This window comes from Psammomys obesus, unplaced genomic scaffold (assembly GCF_907164565.1).
Source record: "Psammomys obesus unplaced genomic scaffold, mPsaObe1.curated_primary_1811, whole genome shotgun sequence".
Taxonomy (NCBI): domain Eukaryota; kingdom Metazoa; phylum Chordata; class Mammalia; order Rodentia; family Muridae; genus Psammomys; species Psammomys obesus.
This window is the reverse complement of record NW_026596040.1, coordinates 35,130,174-35,157,799: the sequence shown is the minus strand read 5'-3', so window position 1 is coordinate 35,157,799 and position 27,626 is coordinate 35,130,174. Positions and strand designations below refer to the sequence as shown.

The window sequence follows — 27,626 nt, the reverse complement described above, 5'->3', positions numbered from 1 at the left end:
AGCCAAAAGCTGCCAGGCCGTCCTCTACAGTGTCCAGCCCCACCTGGTAGAAAACATCTCACAGGGAGTTCCACAGGTTCTTAGAGCAGCTCGGCTTGGCACAGTTGCTCTGGGTAGTGCTCATCTTGCACTATTTTGGACAGTGGACACGAGAGCCAAAGAAAGAGGAGTTGTTCTTACACCGGGGCACTGGGTGTCTGGGACTGGGCTGCGCAGAAGGCCTGCTGTGGGGCCAGTGGGTAGCAGGCCACCACAGACTCTTCAAGGTAGCCACGACCTTTTCTACCCCATAAGCTACCCGGCAGTCACTGAGTGTGGTGCGCACATGTGTGGCCTGGTGCTGCTCCTGTGGTGATTATTTATCTCAGGGTGGGCTCTGGCCTGTGGAAACATTTGCGCTTATAGATAAAAGAGAAGCAGCTCATTCAGAGCTCCTCTCCGTTCTGATTCCATGCTGAGATTTAGGGCTGACCTTTAGGGCGGTGGTTGGAAGGAGGACCTGGAGACACCAGGTTGTAACGTCCATCCAATTCTCTAAACCTACCTTAGTTATTTTTCTGCTACTGTAACAAAATGCACCAATAAATATAACCTAGTAAGAAAGAGGTGTTTTGGTTTATTTTTGTTGTTGTTGTTGTTTTCCCCTCATAGTTGGCGATTACAGTCAATCATTTGAAGTGAATCACAGCATCTGGAGCCTGGAGCAGGTGGTCACACCCGCACTTTGTAATCAAGAAGCAGAGCAGTAAATGCTTGTGCTCAGCTCACTTTCTCCCTTTTAATCCATCAAGTGCAGGACTCTAGCCCCAGACAGTGACACCACCCCCAGTGATCTGGTCTTCTCACCTGCAATAATACTCGAGGTGGAGGGAAGGGAAGGCCGAAGCAGTCACTGACAGGCAGGCAGGAAGTTCTCTGAGAATGTGGTGCTCTCACAAAGCGACAGGGGCACTGCGCAGAGGAGGATGGCCTGCCGACTACAGGGAGAGTCCTGACCTGCAGGGCTGCTCAGAGGCTGCACCTCCCACTGCTGCTTGTTCTTCAACCAGATGGCTTCTTTCCACATAAATTTTATTTATTTAAATTTATGTATGTGAATGCTTTGCCTGATTGCATAGCTGCTATCCACAGAGATCAGAAGAAGGCATTGGGTTGACTCCCATCAACCTGGAGTTATAGATGTGTAAACCTCCATATAGGTTCTGGAAGCTGAACCCAGGTCCTCTGCAGGAACAGCGCATGCTCTTCATCACCGAGCCATCTCTCCAGCTCCAACACCTTGGTCTGTTTCTACCATCTGGATTGTACTCTTGTTCCCACTGCAAGACTGCTGGACTCTCCCGCTCTATCCAGTTCACACCTCACCTTCTGCAGACAACTCCTGGCTGTACAAACATGTATGACCTCTCTGGTTTTTAATCTGCTACATCACAAAGTATCTAAACCCTCAGACAGACCCTTCCACAGTTTCTAAGGCTTCTTGCATTATTTACCTTGTACACAAAACTTAACTCTTCAGCATGCTACTGAGGTCTTTGTGATCCCAGAAATAAAATTTAACTTTTTTTTTTAATGCCCATAAAGAAGGGTGAAAGCCACTGATGAGCCAAGGCACAGAGGGAAGTGAAAGGGCCTTCTGCCCGGGAAGTGGCCTCTTTGAAGAGGATTCTGCTTTATGCCATGGTCAGGTGGGTTCCGGTAGTTCCCACCCACCAAGCTGTGCTCCACCAGAGTGCCTGTGTTCTTGCAGTGCTGCACTCTATGGGTCTATTTTAAGACAGAAGCATTACTTGTAGGAGAATGTAATCTATTCTTAGCTTAAAGAGGTCAGAGCACTTGTGAGAAAAGATGAGGGAGACAGCCCTGTCCACTTAACTTTATATGAGTCTAGATGGGTGTGAAGTAATCTCAGGAAGAGTAGCTCATAACCTCACTTGAGCCATAGGAACAGCTGGAGAAAGGCTGTGATCCACAGCCATTCAGCTCTTCATGACAGCCTGGCCAGAGAAAGCCAGTCTCCTCATGCCACATCTGTATATGTTCCCTCCAAACTATGTGGCCTCACCTTGCAGAGTTTAGTCATAAACAAAAGTCTGTCAGTCCTCCCTGGATTCCAAAAGGAAGAGAAACCACACAAATACTAACATATAGCAAACACCAGTCTAGGCACAACTGGGCAAGATTAGTATTAAAACCATCACTCCAACTGAGGACAGTGAGATCAAGAGGTAGTCTAAGGCAGAACCTAACAGACACAAAAGCTGACAGAGGTTTCCAGAATGAGGATGGACAAACCATTTCCTTCTCAGGGTCTGTTTCTTAGTAGGAAAAATAGATGCCTAATTTGGCCCTGGTAGTATATGGTTTAATCCCTGTAACTGGGAAGCTGAGGCAGGACGATTTCAAATTTGAAGCCTGTCTCGGCCACAGAACAAGACATCACTTTAGGAAAATGATGCTATGGAGGTCTGTGATAGGCGTAGGGATATCAGTGTTTTGACATGGCAGATGCTCCCTTGGCAACTGTCACCTGTATTGTAAAACAGTTGGCATCTCTGGCTTGGGGTCAACAGTGACTCCAGTTGTAACAGCCCCAAATACCCGTGCACCGCTTTAATTCTTCTGACTGGAATCACTGGGAAGCCATCCAGGCCTTTGCTGGCCCCCAGATGCCAACAGGAATATAGTGATGAGCAGCAGGTGGAGCAAAAGCCGGGGCGCAGGCCTACCCGTAGATGTCCAGGACCCCAATGAAGGAGTGCTGCTTGAGGGAGGTGTGCAGGGCCTTGTTGATGTGGTCCACGATCCAGGAGAACAGCTGCGCATAGATGTGCTTGGCCAGGGCATCACGTGCGTTCACCACCTGCTGCAGGGACATGGTCTTGACGTAGGTCTCTGAGGTGGTGACCAGCTTGCGATGGCACAGCCAGTGCTCCATCTGACTGTGTTCTATTCCTAGCAGGCGGCAGAAGTCGCTCAAGTGCTCATCCTCGGGCTGAGGAAAGGAAGGCAGGATCAGGAGGGGAGTGGGAGAGAGATGGGCTCCTTTGCACATTTTCCCTCCCTCCCAGCACCCACAGAACCCCTTCTCCACCCTACCAGTTTGTTCCCCCACACCCCACACTCAGAGGGCAGAGCCTGAGCAGTGTGGCTTAAACTGATCATCACATCTGCCAATGGCCAAATTACAAAGCCTTAATAACGTAAAGTGCTGTGCACTGCTCTTGTGCCCTTCCTGAACTGCCAGGTAACTGGTATGATGGGACAGCACGGGTGAAGGGCAGGGCAGCCTGCAGACAGACAGCTGAGGAATGCAGAAACAGCCCAGAGTCAGGAGCCAGAAAGCAGCAGGTGCAATCTGAGCACGCAGTACGAGTCTGCAGAGGTTACACACATCACTCACTCAACTCCAGAAAACAGTTCTGTCTCCCGCTCAAAGCCCTTCCACACAAGCTCTGGGTCTGCCTAGCATTCTGCCCTCTCCTGTCCTCAGCCTCAGCTCCCCTTCTTTCACAGGGAGCAGATTGGTGACTGTCTTAAAGGTAGGCAGGACATGGAAGCATCCTGGGGTTTTACACCCCAGTCCTCTAAATCATGTGTTCAGATGTGCTGGTAAGAAACAAGCCCACACCCAGTGGACAGCTTCTCTCTGCAGCAATGGCATGCAAACAGGCCCCGTTTACATGACGGAGCACCAGCTTCCCAGCTGCCACAAAGGGCTGCCTTGAGTCTTAACCTGTGTTCACCAGTCACACCACTGGCTTTTTACTAGAAAATCAAAGTCCCCAGAGAGTTGTGCCTCACTTCATTCAAGCACCTGAGTCTCGTGGCAAATCCCTGCTGCCCATTCAGGGAACCCACAGAAAACCCGTTATCCTTGTGGTTATTCAACCCTTATCTTGCTGTGCTTGGCAAGGTGGCGAAGCCAGCTTATTAACTCTGAGACTAGAAGAGAATCTTTTCGATTCAGGACACGGGATGTTACCTCCTAATGGCTCTAGATTGCTTATGGGTCTCAATTTCTGATGAGGCCACTTGTAGGATTTAAACGAGGGCTAATTTTAAAAAAAATTAACATAGAAAATGTTATCATTTCCCCCTTTACATTACATCCTCAGGCCAATTGACCCTATCATATGTAGCCATCTAGCCAAAGCAAATATTAATATAAAATAGGATGTTAGAAAAGAAAGCTCCTCCTCCAAATCCTGAGACCAATGTGTTCCCCAAGCAAGGATAGGACACAGGCTGGAGAGAGCACTAACCAGTGTCACACTAGGTTCAAGGTGGCTGAGCTCATAAGCACCAAGAGGCAGGCATGTTAAAGAACACTCCCAGACTCGTCTCTCTGGGGCCAGGCTCCTGCTTGGGAGCCGCCATTCTGGTCTATCCCACTTCACTCAGATGAGGAAACTGAAGCTGAGCGAGGCTCCCAGACTGCTCAAGCCAGGCAGCTGGAGTAGACTTGGTATGTAGAGACCTTCATACCCACTAAGCACATTACAGTGTCTTGGCTACTTCCAGCCTCAGCTCCCACCGCAGCCTATTCCTGCCTGCTCCAAAGTAATGTTACCGTCCAGGGTAGAATTTGGAGCCTGCTTGGCAGGCAACAAGTTCACAGGTGCCAAGTGTCTGATTGGTTCATCTGACCTATTTTTAAGGAATCCTTAATTGCTAGGCACACACTACAGATGGACCTCCTGAGTGGTTTGCTTGCAGCAAAAAAGGACCTTCTCCCAGGTGCCTCTGTCTCGTCTCTGGTCCCTTGCCCTTCCCTTCCCACTCCTCATGCCAGAGTATGGCTGAGATAGAACAACACTTATGGAGCTAACTCTTTAAAGCCACTGGGGACAGGTTTCCAGACACCACAGTGGAGGCTTCTCTACTCCCACCCACTTCTGACTGTTGATTAAAGGAAGTAACAGAAACTGATTTGACATCATGCAATTACATTTAAGCATAATTAGATGATGATAAACCCATTAAAATACTCAGCATTATAGACAGTGGGTTAGTTTTATGGGCCTGTATTGCCAAAATCAAGGGGGAAAATGGCCTCTGGTGTCCAAGTAATTGGACACTGTTTCATCTCCAAGGTAACACTGGCAATCACGGGACACATTCTCATGCTCTAGTTAAAAATAAAAATTGCAGAGCAGATGGCACACTGCTTGTGAGTAAACAGCAAACCTACCCTCGGACCCGAGGAACGCAACGAGAATCCATCTAAAGTGGTGTCAGCAGTACACTCCTCCAGCTCACACTCGGGCCCACTTGGGCTCACTCTGCTCAGGGTCCCTAGGGAGGGTGCAGGTCGCTCAGGTCTTTTAGTAAAAAAGGAGTTGAGTACGTGAGAAGGAGTGATACAGGGAAGAACCCTGCTTGGCCCTGTCCCAGTGGGGCGCCAGTCACTCTGCCTTTCAAGGCAGAGTTCCTCTCTCTGGGCTTTACTGAGGTTTTGCTCCTCTGTATAGGAAGAGGCATTCTCTTAAGGTCCATTCTTGCCCAAACAACCAGAGTGGCACTAGTTTAGACCTCATCACCATCAGCTTGGAGTGAAGGCCTCTACTCACTGTGTAGAGGAGGGGAGGGGAGGAAGCAGCTCTAAAGTGACATACCTGAGAAGTGGCAGGGTCGGGATTTGAACCCTGGCAGCCCTGATGTGGCTATCACTCTCACAGCCTCCCATCTCAGGGCATCTCATCTGTCACCTGTATCCGCTGTCCCTTTTTCTCCCAGTGTCCTGATGGCCCCCTTTGTAAAGACCTCACAAAGTACCCACGGTACCGCTGGGTATCAAGCAGAGTACTGATTCATCAGATGTGGTCCAACAGCTTAGTGGTGGGGTTGGGGAGCAGGCACCCGTAACAATGACTCTCCCTCATCTGAACATCCAGGAGTGAAGGACTGGTCACAACGTCAGACACTGCACCGACAAGCCCAAGGCTGGACTTTGCAAAGAAGTGGCCACAGCCTTCCAGGTGCTCAGGGCCTTGCTTCCTCGCCGGCACCCACTGAGCTCTGTCACGTCCACACTGGCTCTCATTTTTATTACTGCCCAGGCTAGACAGCCTCAATGAATCACCCAGCTATCCATTCAAGAGTGCACACTGAGCCCTGTATACTGCCAAGGTGACTGAGAATAAGCAGACCTACTGCCCTCATCAGTTTGGAAGGGGGTGGGGAGGGGAGGAGGAATAGGAGGGAGAAAGAGAGAGAGAGAGAGAGAGCAAATAATCACACAAGGAATGGGAAATCATTGTGCTAAGGGAGGCAAGGGAGGATTGGTTTGCCATAAGAATCTATGGCCAGGAGGCTGAGTGTGCAGCTCAATTGGAGAGCTCAGGCTGAGGAGCCTAAAACTTTGATGCCCAGCAAGGCACACACCAAAACCAATGCAAATAAACAAAAACTCCATGACCAGTAGCGTGACTCCGAGTAGTTGTTCCTCTTGCAATTGCCAGCCTAAGCCAGGAATTTGTCAGTGCATGTTCTTCCCAATTGTCCTTGTCCCTTGCAGAATACAGCTGACCTAAAGATATGTGGGGTATTTGCATATGGGCAAATACAAAAGGGGCATAAACTCTGCACCTTTTCTCCCCAAGGCAAAGGGCCAACTCTTCACCAGCCTCAAACACTCACAAGTCAGTTAGGACCTGTGTTCACCAGGTAGGCCACTGTCCTCAGAATTCCCTACTTGCTATCAAGGCATTATGGCTGCCATCTCCACCATACTGCAGGCTGAACACACCCCACAGTGCACACACGCACGGCAGCCTGTGAATGTCAGCTGTCAGAAACTGCTCTGGGCTATGGTAAGCTCCCGATTCCCCACCTTTCTCAGGGGTACAGCTGGAGTCACAGAGCTCTCATGTGGGGCTAGAGGGCAGGCTGGGTAGGAGCTTTGTTGAACCCAGAAGGAGTTCAGGCCTTTCCCTCCCTAAAGGCAGGGAGGGCATTTGAACTTCTGCTAACTCTAGCCCTACACAAATAGCAGTAGCAGTAAGTGGAAACAGCTGTAGCTTATGGCTGACACGGCCATACACCCACACCTGAATTCTCTAACAACATCTTTGGGCTCTTCCTAGAATCTAGTTATTTAAATTTCACATCCCAAGAGGTAAGAACCACACTTTGTGATCCCTTCTAGGCTAGTCACAAATAGGCACAGGAGTGGAAACATGGCAGATTCAACTACTTGAGGTCAGAGGATGAGTTTCAGCACTGGCCAACAGCATTAAGTTCCAGCGAAGACACAGCAGCTGCTGTCTGCCCCTTTAACAGGAGCCCCTCTGCGCGCTCCGGCCCACACTGCCGCCTCCTTGCCTACCACATGTCCACTGCAACACGAGGCTCGAGGAAAGGACCTTTATCATGAGCCTTTAAGGAGCTGTCACAGACGGTGGGCCCTTGACCGAGATGCCTTACTTAATATTCTGCCTTGTACTGGAAAAAAGTCAGCAAACGTCATCCCATCATGGCTACCCAGTTAGAATGAAAGTTCTTAGGAAGCAGTCACCAACTGTGGTATCCAACACGCCATTTCCTTGCTGCAAACACTTGAGTCTGGACCCCACAAGGTACTCAACAGATTGATGACGTGCTGTAGCATTTTATGTGCCTCAAAGTACTTGGAAAATAAACCCATCAAACAAATTTATTGACTACCCACTAAACCCCTTGACCCAGCCATAGAAACTTGATGGCAGCTGATTGAAACGAATTGGTTCTTAAAAAAAAAAAAAAATTATCAGTGAGAAAACAGAAGCCATTACTGTTCAGAACAGATAACAAGTGGTTGCCCTCCAAGCACAGAGGCAAACGCCCATGGATTCATGGAGGAGCCAAGCTGATGCACATTTCATCTCTGGTGCCACTTACGGGTATGCTGCAGGAATCCCCATCACGCTCAGCCTGAATCTCCACACTTCCAAGGTGCAAGATGGAGGCAATTATCTTAAAGATGCTTATTTGATGAGACTCCCGCACTCCTGAAGGGGGGAAAAATGGCATGAATGACATCCAATATCTGTGCTATTATAGAAAGGACTTTTTACCCTTTTTAAGGACTTTAAAAATTGTTTGATTTTCCTTCCTGGGTTAGGGTTAATGACTCCCAAAGCCAGCCAGGCCAAGTGATTACCACTCAAAGTAGCATCTCAGCGGCAAGGGGGCTCCTGGACTAAAGGGTAAATACCCTCACTGATTGTCTGGATCGCACAGATGGGGCCTGTTATCATTTTAACTTCTCCAAGAGCAAGGAGAGGCAGCAGTAGGATTGACTCATTTTGAACTTCATTTCAACCAGGCACTTTATGGGTGTTTTTATGAGTTTAATAAGGATGGCCATTTATCTGCAGTCATTTTTTTCCCTCCTAACTTAATATCCTGTAAACATCTGTGACACAAACACAGGGCCAACTGGGAAAGAAAGAACCTTCCACCACACCCCTGGGATTACTGTCCTAGGGACTGGCCAGCCAGCTGGTTTATGTGCACTGCCAGCTGAGGAAGGCTGTTAGTCCCGTGACAGAAGCACACACTGCCCAGAAACACTGTGGCAGCAAACTTGATGGTCACATTTGTTATTTGCCTGCATGAATTACCAAAGGCATGTCTCTAAAATTTAGATTTAGCTTCAAGGGATTAGTTCTTTTAAATTTTTAATATTAATATTCGTTCTTTTAAATTTTTTAATTTATTTCAAACTTATTAAGAAAGTTGACAGAACGGTATGATGAATATTAGTAAAGTTGCCTTCTATTGAATGAATGGCAAATGAAAGGCAAATGGGAATGAGTGCTCCCACCACTCCTCCTCAGCTGTGCCTACTCATCCTTCTGGCAGGGCTTTACCCAAGCTACAACAGCCATTGCATCTGTATTTAAATGGGAGGCAAAGGCAGGTTTTGCTGGGGTTAGAGATTACCACAGATAATCCCCAAAGTGGACAGCCTCAGCATAAACTAAGTAAAACAAGAAAGCCCTTTCCTATCAGGGGATCCTCTGAGCAAACCCGTACTATGGGAAGCAGGAACCAAACAATCCAGTGATAAGCAGTAACAAATGATAAGCAGTAACAGAATAAAACAGTGCAAACCTTATACGTAAGGCTGAGGGAAAATCCCGAAAAGCAAAAGGAAAGACTGCAAGAGCCAGAGACTCGGGGTGCCTGCTATTAGAGCATGCCTTCTAGTCATGACAGGGAAGCCATCATGAATCTCCACCATGTGGCTGCCGGAACTAGACCTGCACAAGCACGGCAGTAGCTGGCATGCCAATGTGGATGGGGATGTGCCACGAGGTCCTGCACTTAGAGGAAGGGTTTCATGTAACCAAGGGAGGAGAAATCGGTTTCTTCAAGAGAGGAGCTCCCTGATAGGTTACCTAATCCCAAGCGGGCAGCCTCAACACAGGTAGATACAAGCCACAGTGAATGGTCCGAACACATACATACTTAACAATAATACTTAATAGTAATTAAGTGAGAGGCCATAAATTTGAGAGTGAGTGTTGGAGATGGGCACAAGATGGGCTGGCGGACAGGAGGGGTAGAATGATCTAAATACAGTAATGATTTAAGAAATTTACAAACAATTTAAAAAGTTTAGAACCATCAATTAAACCTATGGAATAAAACAAGGGCCAACAGCCCATGCCCCACAGTCCACAGGCTATGTAACCCATGTAAGAGCCCACTTGGTTTAGCTGAAGCTGTTTGCAGGCTACTGCGGCACAGATGAGTAGAAGCAACAGAAGCCACACATTCCACAAAGCCCACGCTCTTTACTATCTTATATTTTAAGACAATTTATTTCCATCCTCAGTAGCTAAGAAAGAGTAGGGAAGAAAGCCTTTCTAAAATAATGTTGTAAATGTGATCTACTTTGAGAACTAAAGCATTTATCTCAGAGCCTGGGAGGTTCCCGCCCGCCTCCTACCAGCTCCTGCTCATCGCTACAGCCGCCCAGAGTGGGCTGCAGCCCCATGACGGATGCTTCTCCTGTCCACAGGCTGGGCAGAACACATCCTGCTCACCCTCGGGTATCTTCCTAAGTCCCTGACTGTGGTGCTGGGCAAAGCCAGAGGCATAGACAGCAAGATATTCTGTCTTCCCTCCCTCGGGGAGCTGCTCTATACCAACTGGCAGAGCATCCAGGCTCTGAACAGAGGACCCTTCAGTGATGCAAAGGCAGTGGAAAGGTGGTCCCCACCTGGTTCTGGTCCCTGCCAAGTGTCACTATTCACCTGGGAGTCCGACAGCCTCCCTGCTGAGCTCACATTGGGCCTACGGACTCACCACTCTCAGTGCAAGCACAGAATGCTGGTTATCACCCTTGAGCACCCTTCCCTCTCCTCCCAGGCTACTTAATGGTCCTTGGGATGTTTGGTTCCTTACACTAGCCATAGCAGTGCTTCCTTTGGCTCTGTGGCTCCTGTCCTCAAAGTCCACTTTGGCCCTTTCCACAGTTAATCACGTCCTGTCACTCCAGTTATAACGATGCTGTTTTCATGATGGAATAACCCCAGAACTTTCTGTCTCCTGGTAATTCACAGCACAAAAGATGAATTCTACTCAGGTGCCAGCTACCCAGAGAAGTGATCACACCAGGGCCACAGCACATAAGCCCCTCATTTCCTCCCCTTAGAGACTAGAGTGTGTCCAGCTTGATCACGTTTAATTTGGACAGTGACAAAACTTGGCTCATACCACAGAACTGAACAGATGCTGTTCTGAGCAACCTGACAGAGGTGCCACATGCTTCATCTCTGACAGAGAAGGGGTGGGGAAGACTCCGTGGCCCTGAGTCACGTTCTGAGTTTCAGGCCACCTTATGCTTCCCCTTGTCTGGCTACAGGCCCCAGGACTGACTGTTTTAACTTCCCAATCAAGAAAGAATTACTTTTCATCTCACAAACCTGGGAGTGCTTCTCCCCCTAAATCAGGCTGGGGGTATGGACAATTTCCCTCAGCTCTACCAAGCCCATTTGCTACTGAAGGTCACCTAGAACTCGAGGACTGCCACCCACAGGGCTAGCACACCTGTAGTCCAAGTGCCGAAGGGTTCAGCCCAGATGCTGTGTCTCGTGCACAGGTGGTCTGGCTGAGTGGGAGGGTCTTTCTGGGGGCACACGTTGCCTCTGAACCCAGACCACACACACAAGACACGGCTATGCTGGGCTTTTCTCCATACGTTTCAGCACCTGAGGAAGTGACTGGATATTTTACGGCACTTGGCTCAAAAGCATATTTCTGAGGAAGCTCCAAATCCTAACGTTTGCGGACTATGGACTGAGAGAGATCAGAGTGTAAGAGGTCATTCACCGACACTCAGAGGACTCAGCAGGGAAGCCAGTGAGACCTCGCCTCACTTCCTCCTCTCCGTGGGATCAGACCCCGGTGCAGGCTGCTCTCATTCAGAAGCTCCTTACCAAGCAGCGTGAAGGCCTGTCGAGTCTTCTCAAAATCTTCTGCATCATCGACACCCTCGATAGCCGTGCTCCCTCCATGGGATGTGTAGAAGAAGTCCTCTGCACATGCTGCGGGAGGGAGGAGGTGAGGTGTGGAAAATGAGAGAGAAGACAATAGAGAAACTTGTATTACACTCAAGGTATGTGCTGTGTGCATGTAAAGGCGGCATGGTGAACGTGTTGGTAAGATAAACAGGTCATGGGGCATTTAGTTCGCCACCATTTAATTCAGATTTGAGCCTCTGAAGGACCTAACACACAAGGAAGATGGGTACTTAGAATCATATCCTAGAACCTCGTACTTACGGCCTCAGGTGGGCCTCGTCCCGCAGCCACATTTGACAAGCACGGGGCAGTGGAGGGTGCCTGTGACTGTCTTTGTGTACTTTACAAAGTCAGGCACACGGGAGCCTCGAGAGGTAAGGACAGGGAAGGGCTGATATCCTTGTGTTTTCTCACCTCCCGGGTCCCCGCTCCCCCAGCCATGCCTCTGACAGCCTTGACAGCTGGTGAGAGAGGAGAGCCAGTGCGGCGTTTTACACTTGAGAGACACGCTTAGCAAAGGGCAAACGTACAACAAGCAAGCGAATGGCATTACTCAGGACGGCAATATCTGCTCCTACAAAGGCCCTGGCCTCAGAGGTCAGGCTGAAAAACGGTGATTGACTGTAATAAAAATTATTTTGGTCGGGGGCTGCTGATGAGATGCTCAGCAGTTAGGAACATATACTGTCTATGCAGGAGTCTCAAAACCTCCAACTTGCGGGAATCCAAAGCCTCTGGCCTCTGTGGGCACTGGCACTCACGTATATGTATTCACACGCATGCACAATGTTTAAACATCTCCGGAAAGTACAAAATGTGAGGACAGTCCTGCCTGGTACTTCATGCTCAAAGTGTATAGTGCTCATTTTTTAAAATTATTAAGTAATTTTTTATTCATTTTACATCCTGGTTGTAGCCCTATCCTTCCTCCCCTCCCTGTCCCATTCTCCTTCCCTCTTTCTTCCCTGTTGCCTCTTTCTCAGAAAAGGGGAGCCCCCTTTCCCATCCACCCCAACTCATCAAGTTGCATCAGGACCAAGCATGCCCTCTTCCCCTGTGGCCTGGTAAGGCAGTCCTGCCAGGAGAAAACGGTCAAAAAGCTGGCAAGAGAGTCTATGTCAGATGCAATCTCCACTTCCCTTACTAGAGGACCCACATGAAGCCTAAGCTGCCCATTTGCTACATCTTTGTAGGGGGCCCAGGTCCAGATCATGCATGGTATTTGGTTGATGCTTCAGTCTCAGCAAGACTGTTTATGCCATAGTTAGTTGTTTCTGTTGGTCTTCTTGTAGAGCTCCTGTCACCTCCAGGTCCTTTTCTCTTTCCTCCCACTTTTCCACAAGACTCCCTAAGAATTGCCCAATGTTTGGCTGTGAGTCTCAGCATCTGTTTTGAGGCGCTGCTGGGTAGAGTCTTTCAGAGGCCATCTCCGTCAGGCTCCTGTCTGCAGCTTAGCAGAGTATGGTTCACAGTGTCAGGGGTTGGCACTCTCCCATAGGGAAGGTCTTTGGTTGGGCCAGGCATTGGTTAGGCATTCCCTCAATTTCTGCTTATCTGCTCTCTCTTTATCCCTGCACATATTGGAGGCAGGGTAAATTTGAGGTTGAAGCTTTTGTGGGTGGGTTGGAGTTTTCCCTCCCTCTACTAAGAGACTAGTCTAGTTAGAGGATGTCCTCTTCATTCTCTGTGGTCTCTGCTACTAGTAGTCTCTGCTTGAATCCCCCTCATATCCTCCCAGGAGCCTACCCTGATTTAGGTCTCCAGCTTGTCACAGAGATACCCTCACCCTCAGTTTCTCTTTTCTCTACAGGCTTTCTGTCCTCTTGCCCTCGCTCTCCTCAGATCTGATCTCCACCCTCTTAACTCTCTGTGCTCCCTTTCCTACCTTGCTCCCTCTCTTCAGCCACTACCTCTGTCTATTCTCTCTCTCTTCTTTGGGACATGCACTGCTTTTCCTCTTTCCCTAAAAACCATCCAGTAAATCCTTTTCCTGAGACCTGGGCATGCACACATCAGCTCCATAATGACTCCAAGCCCATCAGCACTGCATTCTTCCATTTATCTTCTAAGAACGTTTATGGTATATTTTCTTTCTCCATGCTGACTACCATTGCTGAGGGTCTGACCTTCAGTAAGTGTTGCAGAGGAAATGTTGCAAAAGATTCTAAACCTATGTTTGTATTTTGGCTTTCATTCTCCCAAACCCACCCCCACAATGCTGATAACTCCAGTTACATCACTCTCCTGCACAAAGGCCTCCAACAGTCTCATTGCCATCAGGGCAAGGGTCAATGTTCTAAACCTTTTGTGACATGGGCACCCCTACTCCTCCAGACTCACAGCCTGTCCCTTTCTTCTTTATCTTTGTGTTCTACACATACCAGCCTCCTTGCAGTAGCTCCTCAGCCCTTCCATTTGTCATGCTCTCAACAGCCCCTACCCACCTCTCCTTTCTCATCTCTACCCATGTCCTGGTGCTCCTATGTAACATCCATGTTCCAGGCCACAATGCATTCAGCCAACAGTTTTGGAGAAGTAAGCATGAAATGCGCCAGGCCCAGCTGGAAAGTATCAGAAGTCAGCACTGAAGTTTATGATGATGATACAACCAAGACTACCATATGCTAGACCAATACTTAAACAGGAAGAAGTAGAGAGGCATGCACAGACCATCCACTGAGTGCTGAGAGGTCTCCTGGAGGATTAACTTAACACATGTAGGTGAGAGAAGGCCAAGGTTCTTGAGCTGGAGCAGAAAGGACTTCAGCCCTTTTTCCACTCAGAGGTTCAACAGAAGTAAATCTGTATGACTTATGCTCAAAACATACTTAGCACTTTCATAGCTAATTACTCCACAAGCTCAGGGTGCTGAGCAAGGACAGATTCAAAAGTTAATAATAAAGTAGTTCCTTCTCTTAAACTCACTTTTCCAAATAGTTTACCTGACAACTTTCCCAGTGCCCCAAAAAGAGAACTTACTGCACTTGCTCCCACTCTTCAGCTTGTAAACTGAGGACTCCAGTATCCTAAGGGGATGAACAGGCTCACCAGGGGGTGACCAGGATGGGGAGCCCACTACTTGAACATTTCCTTAAAGAGATGATTGATCTTTAGCATCCCATGACTTTGTTTTTTTTTTTTTTTTTTTTTTTTTTTTTTTTAACTCATTTCTGAATGTCAGCCAAGACAGCAGAGTCACTAGAGACTGAAGGAAGACATCTGGCTTCTATGTCAGAAGGAAGGCATTTTCAGCATCTCCAGAAGATCTTTTACTATCAACAGCTAGGGCCCTATTGCCTGTGGGTCTGAGTCTGACAGACCACCCCCACCTTCCCTGCTCTGTATGTCCAAACTCAGGTCCAGTTGGGTTTCGTCTTAGGCTAAGGCTTATCACTGCAGAGGCCACCTGCCAAAGGATCTCACAGCTACCAACAAGGTCATCCCTCTCCCCTTTCTTTCCACCCACCTGCAGTTGCCAGTTATCATCACACAACAGACCCCATTAGTAAGAGACATGCAAGCAGCATCCAGTTAGTTCTTGCCCATCTGCCTGGCTGGCTGCAGCTCATCCTCCTCCAGTCAGGTCTATGAAGTCAGCACTGTTTTTCCTACCCACAACACCTTCTCTCATCACCCAGTTCAGATCTCTCTCTCTCCTTCTTGGCCCCCCTCTCTCTTCTAAGAATTTCCAAGTAGAAGTGTATACCACAACACCTATTAACTGGTTCACCAGACAGATTCTAGCTCAGGCAGTCAAAAGACCACAAAGAGACCATCAGTCTATGATTGGAGCACCAAACATCAGGGTCAATGTCACAGAGCTTAGATCTCACCTAGGGAGGCTGTTACTCTGGCCTCTGCCAAGTCCATAATGCCAATACACCGAAGAGGGTAAAAAGGAAAGGGAACTTCTTTAATCACCTGACAATGTATTTAAGGACGATGGAAACTTTATCAAGACTTATTCTGTGACAAAAATCCTCACAGACTTTGTTTCTAAATTTCCCAGGGTCGTTTTAAATATAAAGAACAATGATGGGGTGGAGGAAGACTACGGGTGACAGTACATAAATCCTTGGCCTCCACCTTCAGACAAATGCACAAGTTATGTCAGAGGTTTTCGTATGGTGTTGTAGGTTAAGAACAAGACAAGGATAACGGTGTCTACAGAATCACCCGGAGCTTCCAGATAGTCTCATTTATTTGACTTTCTCAGCTATTTATCAGTGAAACCAAAAACCACGCTTCACAGCTCATAGCCAATCCACCCACAAGAGCTTATCACAGGCTCTTCAGTTCTAAGATGTAAGAAATTGATTGAATTGGGTAATTTTCAAGGATTCTGTCAGAAGCCCAGGGAGTCTGCACCTCGTACAAACTGGGAACAGGGCAAAGCCATTTAAAGCCTCAATTCAACTCATGTAAATGAAAAGTTAGACAACTTCCCTAGTAAAGGTCCACTCAGGACAAAGTGGCCAGCCTGGTGGGTCATGTCCATATTTGATTCTCCATAAAACTGATCTTTGTAAAAACCGATTCTACAGGCTGGCCATGGAAACCCCACCCCCACTCTGGGAAGATAAGAGGAGAATGACAGTTGTCTATATCATGGCTGCTTATCTGGCCACTTGTGACTAAAAACTGGCATCCAACCCAAAAGGCCCCAGGTCAGACCAGTGCTCAAACAAGGGCCACTGAGAACCTGCCCTGACTAGCCTGGGAGCATGCACTACTTGTACTCGGAAAGTTATGATATCCCTGGAAGGACTAGACTTGCCAGCAACTGCACAACAGGACAGACCAGCACAGTGGGTGGCATCTAGTGCGTCCTTTTCCGAGGGGAGACTTTGGCTGAGATGGTGCTTCCTGAAACACAGTACTTCCCACCCAATGCTGTAACTGACAGACTAAGCTATGGCAGAAGCCACAGCTGGGTCACACAGTATTGCATTACCATGGCCTGAACCGTGTGATATATAAATGAATACCATAGGAGCTTATCAGGAAGGAAGCAAACCCTGGAATGATTTATGGGTTTGAATAAGAGTTGCCTCCAAAAGCTCATATATTCACATGCTTAGTCACCAGGAAATGGCACTATTTTAAAGGATTAGAAAGATTAGGAGGTGAGGCCTTGTTGGGAGAAGTGTTACTGAGACTGGGATTTGAGGTTTCAAAATCCCATGCCAAACCCAGTCTCTTTCTCAGCTTGCAGATCAGGATGCAGCTCTCAGCTATGCGCGCCACCATGATAAAGATGCACTGAACCTCTGAACCTGCAAGCCGGCCCCTAATTAAATGCTTTCTTTTATAAGACCTGCTTGGTCGTGGCAATAGAACAGAGGCTAAGACAGCACTTGATGGATTTTAGCTACTAGTGACACAGCTGGATCTGGTGCTATCCAGATCTCAGGATAGCTAAGATTTGGGGACATAGCCTCAGCAATCTGTCTATCACTGAGCTGAAAAGACCAACCAACCTTTTCCAACAAACCAACTCTTCACATCAACTTTCAGCCAAGGCTCCTCCTACACAGACCCAAGTACAGATAACAGGCTGAGGATAGGATGCTGCTAGGCTCCAGAATGGGCTGTCATCACTCAGGTTCTGAGGTTCCAAAACCAAGACTCCACCCCACCCCAGACAGATGAAGCAGGGCCCCCAGCCCAAGGAGAGATGCCAGGAATAAAAGCCTGCCCACCTCCATCTCCATATCAATGCTTCAGAGCAAGAGGGACTTGCTAATGCATTCACGGGGGAAAGATAGATGGATGGATGGATGGATGGATGGATGGGCTCACTCATTCGATAGGGGACAAGCTAGTCACTGTATTGGCTGTGGAAGTGATGACACACTTTGGTTATCCCATTCCACTCCATAGCTCCACCATGAATACGCTAGAAGCTTCCATGCCTGTTCAAAAAGGACCCACCGTTTCGCAGTACTGAATCTCACTTGTCTCACTGTGACTCTGTGGTGACTTAAGCCTTATCTGTGTGTTCTGTAGCCTTTCCCACCATGGCCAGCAACATATACAAATATATGTGTGTGTGTGTGTGTGTGTGTGTGTGTGTGTGTATACATGCATATGTGCAGGTGTGTGCACATCCGTTTAGGCAAGGGTCACATTAGGCGGCTTCTTTGATCACATCTGTCCCCTACTGTTTGACACACAGCCTGTTACTGAACCTGAGCCCATCTATTCCAGCTAGGCAGACTGGTTGCCCACTGAACTTGAGGAATTCATGTCTCCATGCCCGAGTGCTGGAGTTACCACATGCATTCATCCATACATGGCTTTTTGGGGATCCAAACACAGGTCCGACAACCACTTGCATGGCTGAACCATCAGCCCTGTGACACATCTTTTAAAGTGGTGACACCTGCTCTGCAAAATACATTTCCATCCCTACAGCTCGTTCTTCGCAGGAAGGCTGGATACAGTTAACCCCGCTTTACTAACTTGCAGTAAGATTCTGACAGGACCGAGGTACAGGAGCACAGTAGCTGAGACAAGAACCCACAACTGAGGGTCCTGGCCAGAGCTCTTAGCTGCCTGACATAGCAACTCTCCTTGCAGAGGCGCCTGGGTGCCTGCTGACTTACTTAAAGCAAGCTCTTTAAATTCAGGAAGGCTGGCAGCAGCACAGAGCTGGTAAAAGATGTGGTAATTCCTCTCATCTTCTGCCTGGGGGAGGAAAAGGATCAGATTTAGGCAGCGATTCCCAGGAGCATCTCCTCAGCCACTCTGATCCCAGATGTTCCATCGGTGGCATGAGCGGAGACCATCCTCCCTCCAGTTTTTCATCCATGCCAAGCCACCTGCAGTTTCAACCGCCTTATTTTCCACTTGCTATGACAGGGTCTGCTCCTCCTGTGAGGACTTTTTACCTCCTGGCTTATGTGGAAGCAGGCATTTCCTTTTCTTTAGACATTAAACACCACTACTGTGCCACAAATGGTGGGTCAGTTAGCAAACACTATCTTCCTTACTGCTTGACTGGCTCTTGTAAGACCTTTATCTTCCTGTTGGAAGCTCCCTTTCTCGTGTGGGACTTGGAAGGAAGTTAAAGCAGAGCTTGTCTATTCTGTTGGGCCAGACAGTCAGGAAGGTCCCTGGGAACTTTTGGTGGGTGCTTGTGACTAGAATGACCTTAAATCAGCAGGGTTGGGGCTGGGGGGGGGTAGAAATAGTTAGGAGGCCTGGGAAGAGACAGCCACGGAAGGGGAAAGTTCAAAGCCAGCATGGAGTACAGGCAGCTTGTCAGCCCACCCAGCAAAGCTGCCTGCTCCTTCTTCTGTAGTGGAGGAAGGACTTGGGACTGCCGAAGCAACCTGTGAGGGAAGGGTGAGCTGCTCTAAAAGGTCATGAAATATTTGTTACCCATTGTCAGGGAGCTGTCACTAAGAAGCCACTCAGGAGACTCTGGGGTTCCTGAGGAAAAGCAAGGTGCAGACTCCAATCAGGGCCACCACCGTCTCCACGGAATCAGGCCACCTCAGCCCAGTGAGGAGAGAGCCAAGCTGCTGCAGGACAGTGATGGCTGAGGTTGCCAGTAGCACTGACCATCACCAGAACCAGGAAGAAATGAGTCAGGCAGAGATCAAGGAGAGCTGAGCAGGAGGAAAAGGAGGATCGACAGAGAGCAATCAAGGACCATGGTAGGGAAGAAATCACACCAGTTCCTAGGAAACCAAATATATGACTGAGGGTATGTGTGTGTGTGTTTGTGTGCATTATTTTATTTCAGCCTATCTATCTAGTCACACACATATTTTGACTCACCAAGCAAGCAGGTTCCCAGAAAGCTAAAACCCAGGCCCTGTCTAAAACACTCTCTAATGATAAGACTGTAAAGCCACAAGAAGACTGCCCTGTTCTTTATCCCTGGATCTAGCACAGGCTTAACACACAACAGGCAAAGCAATACTGTATAAATGCTTAGTCCACATGAATATTTACTCTGAAAGAGAAGAAAGTAAACAAGCATGTTGACCCAGGCCGAAAGATGGGCCAGTCTGTGAGCAAAGGGAGTGTGTGGAACAATAATGGTGATGAAACACAAATGACAGAGTCCTGCCACTCACCTGAAAGACCACTCTGGACTTCTCCAGCAAGTAGGTTCTCATGTTGGCCCCAATGATGTGATACTTTTTATCAAAGCCAATCTCAATGTACTTCCCAAAGCGGCTGCTGTTGTCATTGCGAGTGGTCTTGGCATTCCCAATGGCCTACATGAACAGACAATAGAAATGTGTGAAAAGTGAAGGCAAGGGGCTCAGTCAGCAAAGTGGCATGCATCTCCCCTACACCGCCCACCCCATGGGCTTCTTGACTTCAAGACTCTAGGCCTGTGCCAGCATGGAATCCTGCATGGAATTCCATGCATGGAATTCTTCCCTTCCGTACACACACCTCTGCTATCGTGAAGACAATAGGCTGAATCAGACGTTCTGCTTGGTTTGCTTAAAACTAAACCAAAACCAACTTTAGTTTTCAGCCCCTTTTAAAATTGCTGGCCACCGTTAAGAGAAATCAGTTGAGTAGAAGACTTTTTAAAGGCGACACAGAAGGTAAGAGATATTCTAACCCGCTGTCCTCTTCTCTTCCCCTTTCTGTCTAGAATATACATGGGATGGTGCCACCAGCCACTGAAGGCCCATGAAGCAAAGATCTAGAGAGTCAGAGACCCTGGCTCTGATGTTCTGGAACCATCAAATCAGCACTAGCTCCTGCCGGCTGGTCTGTGAGAGAACACCACCTGCTGTGCTTAAGCTACTTTGATCATCACACAATCAAGCAGCCAAGTGCTTTTCCCCACGGGCAAATGGCACTGGAAAGGCCACCAAATGACATGATGACCCAGCTCATTACTAGGGCAGATCAGGAAGTCACCCATGGTGGGGATCATTACCTACACAGTCAGGCCACAGACTGAATACTATAAATATTTTTTATTTTTGAGACGAGGTCTCTATGTACCCCAACTGGCCTTGAATTTGCTATGCAGACCAGTCTGCCCTCCAACTCATAGCAATCCTCCTGAGTTCTGGAATTAAAGGTGTGTGCTGTCACATCCAGCCCGAATAGTCTTTAAAATCTGTCATTTTCTTACCCAGGGTCCTCCTTCTTGCTTAGCTTCTTTAGGTGTACAGATTTTATCATGTTTATCCTATATTATATGTCTAATCTCCACTTGTGTGTCTTTCTCCTTCTGGGATACTTTACTCAGTATCCCACCATTTGCCTGCAAATTTCATGATTTCCTTGTTTTTAATTGCTGAATAGTATTCCATTATGTAAATATACAATTTCTGTATCCATTCCTCAACTGAGGAACATCTGGGTTGTTTCCAGATTCTAGCTATTACAAATAAAGCTGCTACAAACATGGTTGAGTAAATGTCCTTGTTGTATACTTGAGCCTCTTTTGGGTATATGCCTAGGAGTGGTATAGCTGGATTTTGAGGAAGTACTATTCCTAATTTTCTCATTCAGAAAGGCAAATGGGATGGACATCGGAAGAGGGAGAAAACAGGGAACGGGATAGGAGCCTACCACGGAGGGCCTCTGAAAGACTCTACCCACAGGGTACTGAAGCAGATGCTGAGACTCATAGTCAAACTTTGGGCAGAGTGCAAGCACTCTTATGAAAGAAGGGAGATAGAAAGACCTGGAGGGGACAGGAGCTCCACAAGGAGAGCAACAGAACCAAAAACTCTGGGCCCAGGGGTCTTTTCTGAGACTGATACTCCAACCAAGGACCATGCATGAATATAACCTAGAATCTCCTGCTCAGATGTAGCCCATAGCTGCTTAGTATACAACTGGGTTCCCTATAAGGGAAACAGGGACTGTCTCTGACATGAACTCAGTGGTGGGCTCTTTGACCACCCCACCAAGAGGGGGAGCAGCCTTACTACAGAGAAAGACAATGCAGCCAGTCCTGATGAGACCTGACAGGCTAAGGTCAGAGGGAAGAAGAGGAGGACCTCTCCTATCAGTGGACTTGGGGAGGGACACTGGAGGAGAAGAGGGAGGGTGAGATTGGGAGGGGATGAAGGAGAGGGCTACAGCTGGGATACAAAGTGAATAAATTGTAATTAATAAAAAATAATTTTTAAAAAATAAGTCATTAAATATTGGTCTTATATGACTATTAATTTTCTGTATGTCATAAAACTAACATACCAGTAATAGATTTTTCTTATTTTAATCTCTTGTTTATTCACATTTTTAGGTGGTAAAAACACTTGGAAAATCCCACTGCAACTTTTTAGTGGTCTAGAAGACATGAAGCTCCAAGAGGGTGAAAGAAAGGTCCAAACTCACCCTTCAGTCCAGGCCAGCCAGGTCCAACCAACAGTCTAACTACTTATATCTGCCAGTTTCAAATCGCAGCTGGCCTCCGAGATCAAGAAGGTGATGATGGAGCTCAAGACACGCCTCTACTGCTTTCCAGACCTAAAAGGTGACTTCTAACACACATCCTCACGCTTTGTGAAGGTCACTGTCACCGTTCCTGCTCTGGAGGTAGCTAAGCGAAGCCAAGACCTGGCTCTCTGCTGGGGAAGTGGTTCTGCCAGCACCATCTTTCCATCTAGCACACCCCCAGCACATCACCATGATGTCCTCTGGTCAAGCAGTTTTAGTTTCCCTCTGTCCTGCTGCCACCTGAACCACATCACCACTGCCTTTGTCCTGGACAACGTCAACTATGTCTCTATACATGCTCTTGTGTCTTGGAGTCAATTTTCCTCTTGACTGACAGAGCAATTCGTGTAACACGTGAACCTGATTATATTATTGGTGGAATATGCTTCAGTGGCTCTCATTACCCTTTAGTTTGAGAACCTCAAAATGGCCACATCCCTGGGAGCAGCCCAGCCACCCTTGCTAAGCATCCCTCTAGCACTGGGTCCTCAGCTCTCTAAACCAGAACACTTTCTTTTTTTCCCTTCAACCGTCATGTCAGTTCTTCACACTCACACAAGATTCACCTTCACTGCTCCCTTTGCTGAGATTCTCTTCCCACAGCTCCCCATGCCTCCCAGCTCCTCTTGTTCAAATCCAAACCTGAAGGCAGGCAGATAGCCCTTCCCTGACCCCATAGACCAGAAGAGTTTCCCCTGCCATGCATCCTTCTGGGCCTGCACACACCCTGTCCCCTCCAGGAAAGGATGGATGTACATTAATGGCTACATTAATGGCTTCTAAGGCACTGCACAAATAGCTCTTAAGCCCTGTGGACAATGGCCGATTGTCAAACTTCAGTTTTGAAGATGGAAAAGCTAACTGTCCTCTCTAGAATGCTGGGAAAGTTAAACTTCCCAGGGTCTCCCAACTTGAGTCTACGGCTGCTTAGTGTATCAGTTAACATGGACAAGAACCCTAACAGACCGCTACCACTTTTCATCTACTTACAGGAAATGGGCCTGGGAGGGTCAAATAATTTGTTCAAGGTCAAGGGGCTAGGAAGTGGGCAAGATTTAAATTCAGGTGCGCCTGGGCTCTCAAGTCTAGATGCAGACTACAAGAACCACAGTCCTTCATGCCGTCTCCCAGGTCACCACCACTCACGCCAGACAAGAAGCTGCCTCACAAAGGGGCAACTTCCACAAGTCTAATGACCGAGCCAAATCAGAAGTGAAGACAGAAAGCAATACCAACCCTGCAACGAGGCCTTTCCTAGCTCAGAGGGCAGAGCGGAGGACTGTAGTGCAGAAGCACCAACCCGCATATTTACCCTCTCCAGAAAAACGAGGGGAAGGCATCTCTGAGAACAAACCACCTCAAAAACAGCAAGCTCCCGTGTAGCTGTACCTGATGGGGTAAGGCAAAGAACCCAGTCAGCCACACCTTCTTGCCCCTAATGTTAGAACAGCCAACACAGTGAGGTAAAGTCTCTCTTTGTAGATTTCCCACTAGTGAGTATTAGTGGTATCCGAGCATGACTGTCACCATCTTGTAATTCTGAGGGATTAACAGACCTAAGCATAACTGGTAGTCGCCTATACAGCACAGCAAGTAGACAGCCCGGCCCTCCTGATGGAAACCCACGGGACTGCCTATGACAGCACCAACAACCACAGCACACTTAAAACCCACAGACAACTGCATATGTTAAGCATGAGTTTGCAATTGGCAAAAGCCAGTTTGTAGAGAATTACAAGACTATTGTCACTACTGTCAACAAATAAACTTCAAGTTCCAATTTGCAATTTCAAATGTGAAGAAGTTCAGATGTCTTATCTTGTAAAATAGACACTATATCCATTACCAGAGGCCAGGTGTGGTGGCTCACATCTTTAATCTCAGCACTTGGTAGGCAGAGGCAGGAGGATATCTGTGAGTTCAAGGACAGTCTGATCTACACAGCAAGTTCCAGGACAACCAGAGCTATAGAATAGTACTTGGCTCAAACAAACAAACAAATGAAAAACAAAAACCATTGCATTTTCTTTGCTGTTTATACATACAGAAACAGGACACTCAAATAGACTTTCCTGTACAATTTGCATAGTAATATACAGTTCTACAATTAATAATTTTAATATTGGGTTACATGACAGAGAATCAGACATTAAGTTTTATGGAAGCAAAAGAGATGGGAACACGTAGCCACGCCAGCATAACAGCAAAGGCTGGAGAAGAGAAAACGCAGTGAATACTACAGAGAACAGACTACTACCAATGGAGGAAAGCGCAGTGTGGTCAAAAGCACAGTAGGGTCTCAAAATAGACAGCTTTGGAGTGGCTGAAATGTGAGGCTGCATAAGAGAACACAGGATGTAGGGCATGTAGAAAGCAGATTCTTTTAAGAATCAGTTAAACACCTGCAGCCATTTTTAAACAATGAAGATCAAATCCTAAAAATCACACTTTCGGTCGTGGCTGTTGTCATTTTGTTCAATGAACCTCTAACCTTTCTTCCTTTCAGTAGGGGAAGTATCTGTGGCTCTCAGAGTTGCATCTCTGATTTCATGATCCTGTGGCCTGGACTTGGTTTTTCCGTCCCTGCCCCCAACAGACTCCTGATTAGCAATGCTCTCCTAAATCAGTTCGGACTTGGGAACGAATCCCTCCTAGGATGCTCATGAGCTATTAAGAAAAATGGGGTCAGAGCACACCAGCAGTGTCATCAAATCACGCCAATTATCCCCAGCAAACCCTGGCCCAGCCTCCAGTCTGCATAATTCAACAGCTGCCACTCAGCTCAGCCTACTGCCCCTTTGCATGCTCAGCCTGTGTCCAGTTCTCTGTCTCCCCAGGAGGTGTCTGCAGTGAAAGCAAGTAGACATGATACAGTAACTGATTGCTTGGGGGTGAGCTGAGGAACTTTTCCCAGGGACTCGGCAGAATAGCTAGTAATCAGCTGCTCCTAATTGAGACACTCTGAGGAGCCACAAGCTGATGACTTCCCAACACACAGGAAGGCTAAACCCAGAACATTTGAAAAGTTGTGCTCTCAACTTCGGCAGAAAAAAAGTTTCTCATTTTCCATTGGCAACAATTGATTCCCGGCCAGGGTTCCTCCTGATTCTGCTGCCTCCTCTTCACAACCAAATTCAAGCTTTCCCCCAAAAATAGCACTAACAGCTCATGTCTGATGGAAGGAGCCCTCAGCACTGATGGCTTCCAAAGGAGCAACGCTGTGCAAAAGCAGAGAGTTAATGTCTGGGGCCCAAACAATGGTATGTATATACACAATTGTGATTAGGATGGCTCATGTCTATACTCCTCATTCAGACCTGGGGGAAGGCATGTTGCTCTTCTGTTTCTAGCATGCCAAAGCATCCTCCCCACAGAACTCAACAGTCTAGTCAGGTTGTAGTGGACAGTGCATACTTTATTAGTAACCATTATACTTTAAAAGGGCAGGGACTTAAATCAATAACTTCCATATCAATGTCCATAGGAGGAATATTCACAGTAGCCAAAAGGCACAAACAACCACATACCCATCAGGAGAGGAATGGCTACACAAATCATGGTGAATTTGTATACTGAGATATTCAGCCATAATAAGGGCAAAGTATTGATAAATGCTAAAATATGGGCGAACCTTTAAATTAACATGCCAAGAAAAGTTAAGCAGATACTCATGGACCAGAAGTATATGTCACTCAGATGGAGTTCCCAGAGTAGTAAAACTCAAAGACAAGACGTTGAAAACAGTTTATCAAGGACCTGGGGAAGGGAAAAGTAATTGTTCAGTGGAAACGGTTTCTATTGGGGTAATGAGAATGTTCTGAAAATGGATGGGAGTGATGAATACACAAACAATGCATCTCATGCCTCCGAATCACATGCCTAAGCAGAATGTTTTCGCCATGTATATTGTACACAACAAAAAATTCTGAAAAGGCCCTTTTTGTTTTATTTTTATTAACATGGTGTCTTGCCTGCACTGAGCTCCAAGTGAGACCAACATTTGCTTTGGTCAGTCATCAGGCATGGAAGGGAGAATTCTCTGCTTTGCCAAGAGTAACTATTTTATCTTTCAAAGAAGGCCAATGTCTCTGAAAAGCTGCCTAAAAGATACACTGAACTTTCAAAGTTGATCGAGGGGGAAAGTGTGCCTTCAGTCTGCTTTGAGAGAAAACACAGTGAGTTGCAAAGCACTGGCCTGGCTGCTTTAATGCAGGTACACATGTGGTATCGGGGAGGCCCAGACCACGGTCCATTGGATCTCTTCCGCACAGCGGCCACGGGCAGGACTCACCGTCACAAGCCCAAGACTACTTAGCTTAACCTGGATATCAACTAAGTGTTGGACAACAGGGTTTTATTGCGGAAAGCCTCTTCCTAATGCATGTTGTGGCAAACTGAGTGTCATGGACAAAAGCTTAAGCTGCGGCTCCCTGTGGAAAGGTTGGCAGTAATGCATTGGAACATGGAGTATCTGCTGGCTACCCTACCACAGGGATCCTGTCATTCTTTCACACTGCCAGCAATCCCTCCTTGTCTTTGTAACAGGTGGGTGGTTCTGCAGTGCTGCTACCTGGATCAGCCAACATTACCCCACATTGGTGCTCCTGGGGATGCAAGGTATTGGTCTCTTTCCCAGCCCTTCTGAATCACAGTCTCCAGATGTGCAGCTCGACACCCTGGAGCCTGCTACTTAGGCCAGGCTGGCCTCTGACTCACAGAGATCCTCCTGCCTCTGCCACCCAAGGACTGGGATTAAGGTGTGCACCACTGCACCCTACCAATTCCAGAGCACTGTGTCAATGAAAGTTCTTCTAGTTTTTATTCTCTGCATTGGCCACGCTCTAATTTATATGAGAATAATGAGGGTGGCTTCTGAATTCTTGGTCTCCTGGTCTCTTGTCACTAAGCAGGAAGGAAAGCTTTCCTGGTAAAGCAATTCTGAAGACAGAAATTTGCTTAAACAGCCAAAAACTGCTGTGACCTGAGACTCTGAATTTACTCCTGCACTTGTCAAAAGCAGAAGGATAGAAAGGGACGCAAAGGGAACATGGAAGGCCCAGAAAGAACCAGACGTTATTTCAACTGTGCTGTTTGTTTCCTTCCAAGCCAAACTCCATTCAGCTTTATCAAGGATGCTTTTTATAACAGGCAGATAACCACTGACATACAACTTTCCAAGTCCCTTCTTGTATAGATTATTAAAATCAGACAGCTACTGTAAAACCCAATAAAGTGCACATTTTATGTTCTGAACAGGGAAAGTTCACCGTGAGGGACAGGGAGCATGTCCCTTAAACTTTTACAAGCCAGTTGTGATCTTCAGGGGAAAAAAATGGCAGAATTGCTCATCTGAAGACTCACTTCTAGAAGAAGAAGCAATGCTTTTTTGAAGAGGGCAGTGTCAGTAAAATCACCATAAAATCCTGACAACCAGACACGAGTCTCTGGATTTAAGGGAGTGGAGGAATGGAAGGACTACAAAATGAGTTGGAGTTTTGTGCCAAATGGCCCTGCGTCTCAGTGACAGGGAATCCCTTCCCTTGGAATTAACAGGAAGACCCTAACACGGGGGGGGGGGGGGGGAGGTGTTTTCAGCACACATCAGTCTAGCCAGGGAAACACTCTGTTAGCAATACAGCTCTTTCCCCATAACAATGAAGTTTTCTGTGTGCT

General features: G+C 47.4%; 1 protein-coding gene across 6 annotated transcripts in view; it reads right to left on the bottom strand.

Annotated features, from left to right (window-relative positions):
• Positions 1 to 27,626, bottom strand: part of Myo5b (myosin VB) — a 298,441-nt gene that overhangs the window by 106,887 nt on the left and 163,928 nt on the right. For all 6 annotated transcript variants that reach the window (XM_055622523.1, XM_055622526.1, XM_055622525.1 and 3 more), the window contains exons 6-10: positions 19,607 to 19,750; positions 18,125 to 18,206; positions 11,433 to 11,540; positions 7,882 to 7,991; positions 2,730 to 2,995 (exon numbers count right to left, since the gene is read on the bottom strand). In XM_055622523.1, coding sequence (XP_055478498.1) covers positions 2,730 to 2,995; positions 7,882 to 7,991; positions 11,433 to 11,540; positions 18,125 to 18,206; positions 19,607 to 19,750 — 710 coding nt within the window. The remainder of the gene's footprint in view (positions 1 to 2,729; positions 2,996 to 7,881; positions 7,992 to 11,432; positions 11,541 to 18,124; positions 18,207 to 19,606; positions 19,751 to 27,626) is intronic.